Source organism: Melampsora larici-populina, assembly GCF_000204055.1.
Source record: "Melampsora larici-populina 98AG31 unplaced genomic scaffold MELLAscaffold_2, whole genome shotgun sequence".
Lineage (NCBI taxonomy): Eukaryota > Fungi > Basidiomycota > Pucciniomycetes > Pucciniales > Melampsoraceae > Melampsora > Melampsora laricis-populina.
In genome coordinates this window covers 3309080-3316338 of record NW_006768766.1, presented here as the reverse complement: position 1 = coordinate 3316338, position 7259 = coordinate 3309080, and the positions used below count along the sequence as shown (strand labels likewise).

At 43.7% G+C, this 7259-nt stretch overlaps 1 protein-coding gene across 1 annotated transcript; it reads right to left on the bottom strand.

The window, feature by feature from the left end:
- Window positions 1–2495: 2495 nt before the first annotated feature.
- MELLADRAFT_89336 (uncharacterized protein) lies at window positions 2496–3650 on the bottom strand (the record flags this gene model as incomplete). Its single annotated transcript, XM_007404405.1, has 1 exon — window positions 2496–3650. The coding sequence occupies one exon, from the start codon at window positions 3648–3650 to the stop codon at window positions 2496–2498; it is 1155 nt and encodes a 384-aa protein (XP_007404467.1).
- Window positions 3651–7259: the final 3609 nt, after the last annotated feature.

Genomic DNA, 7259 nt, shown 5'->3' with positions numbered 1-7259 from the left:
GAATACGCACGAGAAGGCAAGCAATCATTTAAAAATACGGAGGTCCTGGTAGGGCGTTTAAACCACATAACATTTGTCTTCCCTCAAATGAGAGTCTACACGTCGGCAACGTATAGGATGTTAAAAAGTTGGGGGAATCGTTATGCGTTAAGATCGATCCCACAGGAGGTTCGAGACGATTTGAGAATTTGGTTGGAAACGCTGGAAAAGGCAAACCCGTTGCGTGTAATTCCGAAACCTGAAGTTCGAAATGTGGGGTGGGTAGGCGATGCTTCCACCTCCTACGGAATAGGTGTGATTATTGGAAAGCGGTGGTCCCAATTTAAGTTAAAAACCGGTTGGACAGGAGCAAACTCGAATGGTGACAAAAGAGGGATTGCCTGGGCGGAAACCGTGGCAGTCAGAATAGGTTTGCTCATGATAGAAAGTTTGGAATTGGTGGAAGGCAAGAATTACCTAGTACTCACCGACAATACGGTGACAGAAAATGTGGTGGTTAACGGAAAATCGAGAGATTCGTTGGTAAACACAGAGTGGAAGATAATCCAGGAAAGGCTACTCGAAAAACAATACGCTATATCAGCAAAAAGAGTAATCTCTGCAGATAACGCGGCAGACGCGTTATCAAGAGGTAAGATTTCAAGGAAAAAGAAGTCAGATAATTTGTGGATAGACTTGCCTAGTGACCTCCGCGAATTTTTGGAACAAATGTGAACAAAGGAATTCCAGGAATACCTTGAGATATAAAAATAATGTGAGAAGCCATTCTAAAAGAAACGGCGATTGTAAGTGACGCGACGACGTGTTATTACGCGTTGATAACAAAGATTCGTTCAAAAGCGAGTTTCCCAAAGGGGATGCAGAAAGTCTCCGCCGCGAGAGGGACTGGAAGACTGACCGAGGAGTTGTGAGTTTCAAACAAAGAAAGAGACAGGAGATTAGTTACGGAAAACTCCATCTCCCGAACGTCTGTGATCCAGCATAACCCACAAAACTTCCTCACCAAGACCATGCCCCCGCAGAAGCGAGTGAAACAAACCAATCGTTTGAACCGCCCATACGACGCACCCGGTCACTTCGGAAGGGCAGCCAACAAAGCTTCGAAACCAGGGGCACACTTGGCAATTGGAAGTTGGGCAAAGTCGACACTTGCGGGTTACTCTTCAGGCCTATCAAAGTTTATAGCGTTCATCGAGTCGACAGGAAAGACATTCAATGAAAAAAGACCGATCAGCAAACGACAAATCTACAACTTTATAACTTGGGCTGGAAGAACGAAAGTCGACTTACCAAACCCGCCTAAGAAACCCATCACAGCAAAAACCATTGACAAGTATATCGATGGGATTAACGCTTGGCACGTCGTAAGACACTTGCAGAAGATCGAGGTTGATTCGGAGATAATCAAAATGCTACTCAGAGCAACCAAACGAGAAGAAGAAGGGGAGGTCTTGGAATTGAGCAAGAAACCTGTAACAGTCCAACAGCTTTACAATCTACTCGTTACACTACACGGAAAATCAGAAGTGCAAAGTTTAGTCGCCGACATCAGCATTGTAGCCTTTTGGGGTATGTTACGCTTAGGAGAAATCTTCAGAACTGGAAAGAAGGACGGCGCCTTACTAAATCATCATGTAGAATTCGGAGAATCACGAACGGGGAAGTGGGCGAAGTTGCATCTAAGGAAAGGAAAAACAGCAGCCCCAAATGAAATTCAAGTTATTAATTTACATTCACAGCCGTCAGTATTAGACCCGGTGAAAGCATTAGAAAGAATCTTACGCGCGAATCCGATGAAAGGACAAGATTCCTTCGTTTTTCAAACAGGAGGCGGAGTTTTGACAAAGAGAATCTTTATAAATCATGTGGAAAAAGTTTGGGGGAAAACGGCTTTAGACAAATGGTCCGGCCACTCCTTCCGGGTAGGAGGAGCCTCTTTAAGAGCGAACTTAGGCACATCGGAAAAGACAATAAGGAAAGTGGGAAGATGGAAGTCTGAATGCTTCAGGAGATACATTAAGAATTTCTCCACGGAGGAGATACAGGCAACGAAGCTGTTTTTAGATACGATAAGATTGATTAATTAAAAACTTCCCTCGTTGGAAATACCGATTTACACGAGAACCATGTACAAAAGAAACACAAGGTTTCGGTGGTACACACAGGGAAGTTCCCGGAAGGTAGTACGTAGATCCCGTAGATCCCCCGTCATGCAGTAAGAGGGTTTGTCCGCCAGGCCAAGAACGGCATGACAAGCCCATACCACTCTCGGAAGAAGGGACAACGAACAACCCCGTCTTACTACCAGAAGCCAAACAGGAAAGAGCAGCTAAACGGGCAAGGCAGTTGGGGGTTTCATAAACCACCGACTTTGGTTAACTAAACCAAATTGTTGGTTTAGTAAACCATGATCTTGGGTTTGTCAAACCATAGACTTGGTTTGATAAAACCAAATTAGATGCTCGCTCCGCGCGCTTTCCCACACAGCCCTTACCTCACCACGAGGCAAGGTAAGGGCAAGGATGGTGAAAGAAAATCACCAATCTCAGGTGGTTATATACCACAATCACCCAAGGGGTGATAAGATAAATGCAACCTTTTCTATCACTATTTAAAGTGATGAAAAATCTATACATGGGTAAAACATGTAAACCAAAAGTGAATTGAGAGAGTGGATGTTTCGACTCTAGAGCAGGTTTACCCTTGGCGCTTCCAGGTTGAAATCGAGGCTTCTTGTATCCTTTCAAGAGCACTCCTGTTTTCGTTTTTCGCTTTCCAAGACTGAGAGTAGATTCTGGTGGACTCTTTTGAGTGAAGACAGGGTAAAAGATGTGTTTGACAAGTTCTTGATTGAGTTGTTCTTCGTCAGATGAGTCAGCAACTTCGTTTTGAGCATACAGATGCATCTCTAAAGGATCTAAGTCGTCCTCCTCGGTTTCATAATTAATATCAATTGGAAGCCAATAAGGCTCTGGTGGATGATTAGAAAAGGAAGGAGGTGGAGTTGGCAAAGAGCGATCATTTTCGGATTGTAACTTATCATTGGTAAGAGTCTGAGATGAATCAAGAACGGAATTGATCGTAAGAGTCTGAGATGAACCAAGAACGGAATTGAGCGTAAGAGTTGGAGATGAATCAAGAACGGAATTGAGCGTAACAGTCTGAGATGAATCAAGAACGGAATTGATAAGAGTCTGAGATGAATCAAAAACAGAATTGATAAGAGTCTGAGATGAATCAAAAACGGAACTCATAACAGTCTGAGATGAAGAATCATAAACGGAACTCATAAGAGTCTGAGATGAAGGATCAAGAACAGAACTCATAAGAGTCTGAGATGAAGGATCAAGAAAGGAACTGATAAGAGTCTGAGATGAAGAATCACAAACGGAACTGGTGGTAAGAGTCTGAGATGAATCAAAATCGGAATCCATGGTAAGAGTCGATGAATCGAAAACGGAAGAAGATTGTGATTCGATTATAAGGTCGATTTCAGCACCGTTTTGCGTTAAATCAAGTGAGAAAGGGCTTTCTGATGGGTTTCCGGAAGAGGTCGGAGGGATCGCTGTAAGTTTGGTCATGCTTTGGGCGATCCTGTGGGCTTTCCACCGTTTTTTTTGAGCACGTGATGTGTTGCTTTTCTTCGGCATCTTCAAGCTTCAGTTAAGGCCGATTCGGTGGGTTTTGAGCGTGTGAAGTGATATGATGTGAGGTGGGGAAGGTCTCGAACGGAAATCTTGGGTACAAAAATACACCAGATATCGCTGGTCACAACTGCCCAACATTTCGGACCGGGGCCGGCTCCGGGGCTGTTGCGGGTATTTCTGTGGTTGGGTCTTGATGATAACAACTGTATAAAAACTTGCTTGGTTGAAAAGGTCTTGTTGGTTGCAGCCCAAACTACGGTGGCGCTATTAACAACGGTTGACTTCCAGCGCACCCTGCGCGCCGCAGTCTGCGCATGCGCTGTGGCCAAGCGCCGGGGATTTTGAGAATTTTCCCCACTGCGCCTACCCCCAGCGTAGTGGGTTTTCTGATTTTGACCACTGCACATTTTTGCACCACAGTGGCTATGGGATTGATCAAAACTGCGCCCCCTGCGCTACATTGCAACATTAAAGCAGAGTACAATATGTACATAAACAACGCTAAAGATATTGATACATTAGACAATTTTTGGGCCCCATCCATTATCCATTGGGCTAGAATCTTGTCCAATATTACCCCAATATCCTCCAAAACTCTATTACATAGGGAGAAAAATGAGAGTTGGGAAATGTCTCTTGATGTCTCCTCCTTCACTCACGCTCTCTTGCTCTTTCATGAGATCTTCCTCACCTCAAATTCCTCTCACTTTTGCTCGATAGACCACCACCTTCTGAATTATCAAATAAATCTCTAGCCACTATCTTTGTTTAGATATATCATATTATCTCAAAATGACTTTACGTAGACCCCTTTCTAAGAAATCAAAAGCTCCACTTTCAAAGAAACCCAAGTCTTCCACTTTGTCATCTCAGTCCAACCCCTTCACAAAGTCTGCAAAGCGTGCAAATACTAGTTTTCTTAATCAAACTCAATCACAAATTAATAATATAGCATCAGTTGTTGTAGTTGATGGAGACTCAGATGATGAAAATTTCGACCCCAACAAAGATAATCAGGAATTGGAAGTTGAGGAGGAAGAAGTTGAAGATGAAGAGCCAGGAGAGAATTCTTTCAATAGTACACCATCCCAAACCGATGGTAAACGAACTCGACAAGTGCCTAAAGCCTCAAAGTCCTCAACCTCAACCTTGACCAAAACCAAAACCAAAAGTGGGAAGAAAAAACATGTAAGTCTGATCGTTTCATTACAAATTCATCACATGACTGACTACTATATGGTACTATTAGACTTTATATAAACTTCCTGATAATATTGACCCCGACCAAGATTCAGAAATTGAGTTTCAAGGCGAAACCAAGTCTGGTGAACAGGGATTTGATTCAATTAATCTCTACTTTGGAAAGGAGCTTATACATGGACCAAAGCAAGTAAGTAGAAGTGTTTCAATTACGTGGTTGTCAAGAAATCTAATCTGACAAATCCTTTAGAAAGAAAACGAACCACCTAGGTGCCGTGAATGCTTGTGGTGTGGTAATGCATACACCGATGGCCGCAAAAGCCGTTGGAATCTTCTTGGCCATCGAGATGGTGATCTCAATCGCAATCACTGTAAACAACGCCACCGGGCAGTCGAGGCTGGGGCAAATCTCCCACCAACCTGGCAGGACAAGCAGGCGGAGTTAGCACGTGCCGAAGCTGAGGAAGAAGTTCAGAAGAATCACACACTTGATGGTTTCCTTGATCTACCAAAGTTCTCAGTTTCGTTACTCAACATCATATTAGTTCTATGGCTTCTTCGCAACTGCATTCCTTGGCTACGTATGGAAGATCCGTATCTTCAGGCTGCATTTGCGCTGTGCAATCCATCAGCCAAGCTATGGACGGCTTTGTGGGCAGCTTGGAAGGCGATGGACTACTTTGAGGAGTTCCACCACAAGCTGATCAAGACTCTTCAGGTGATAAGTTTTGCTCGATCTATATGATCACTTGATTGTGTAACTGATGTTGATCTTGTTTGGCTTTGACTTTGGCTTCGTTTCCCAGGATCTATCATCCAAAATCTGTGTAGTTCATGATGTTTGGACCACAAAGGGTGGAAAGCGAGCATTCATTGGTGTGGCTGTGTCATATATTGACAAAGATTTTCATTTTCATATGGTTCATTTGACCCTTAAGCTTGTAGCGTGGAATCATTATGGAGTTTTACTCGCACGCCCTGTAGGACGTTTCCTGATACGGCATGGACTACATAAAAAGATATGTTCTTTCCATTCTTTCATATCAATGATGTTTTTTTGACTCGATAAAAAGCTTACCTTGGTTTCGTGTCACACATGGTTTCTCAAACAACGGACTCAGGATCAAGCAATCCTCTTTTAGCCAAAGAATTAGAAAAGATGTTCAAGAATGCGGATGATCCTGTCTATTGGAACTCAAGTCGAAATCAGATACGATGTTATTGTCATAAATTGGCTCTCACAGTCAAGGCTGGATTGGACACGATTGGCTTTGGATCCGGCCAAACAAAACCCTCAGCCCCTTGTGGAAAGAGACTTTATTTACTCTTGCCTGATGACAGCTTACCACCCCCAAAGATAGTGCTCTCGGACGGTACTATACTCGAGGACAAGGACAACGAAGTTTCTGGCGCAGAGGATCTTACTGATGTGAATCCAATCACAGATTTAGCTCGTGATGAAGACGCCGAGAGCAATGAAGAAGATGAAGGCCCCGACTACAAAACACAAGATCCAGAAGCCGATCTTCTACCACGTGCTCTCACCAAGGTAAACCCCCTTCGATCTGTATCCCACCACTACATATGTTTGATAATGATTTGATCAATCATCTTTTCCTAGATTCGAAGGATCAACAAGTTGATCACATCAAGTGCTCCTCGTATCAATCATTTTCAGAACTCAGCACTCCAACTCTCTTATAAGGGCCCTGGACTGATCGGGGCTCATGGCCAGCGGTGGAACATCTGGTACGATGCCCAGTCGCGCTGTTGTGAAGCAAAGCAGGTAAGTACATAGTCGAATTCTACAAATGGAAATGTATTGATTATTTCATTGCTCTTCTCTGTTCCAATTGCCATCCTTAGGTTATCAATTTCATGATCACATCTGATCAAGAAGGGTATTACGAAGGGATCACTATATCTCCCGATGAGTGGAAGGCAGTCGAGGCACTGAACAGTGTTCTCAAGGTACACATCAAGTTTCTTTTGCTCCAAGTAGGGAATATTGACTTTGTATCTCTCTTGGTCAATGTGTAGATTTTTCTTCGTTCCACCAAGAAGATGGAAATAGACGGACCAACCGCGGGATCGGTGCTCTTCCAATACTCCACTGTAATCAGCTTATTGACCGCAAAGAAGACTGCGACACCTCATCCAAGCATCTCATCAATGATAACCACGATGACTAGCAAGCTGCGACTGTACCAAACCGAAGCGTTACACTGCGACCCCATCATATTGGCAACCATACTCAACCCGAACTTCCGTCTCACTTTCTTCACCAAACAGTATCCTGAATACGCCATGAATGCTGAACGACTTTTTCGTCAGACACTCGGATCCCTTGAAGAGCCACATGGCGAAGAGCAAGATGAAAATCTTGATTCTACACTTGGTCCGACTGAGGAG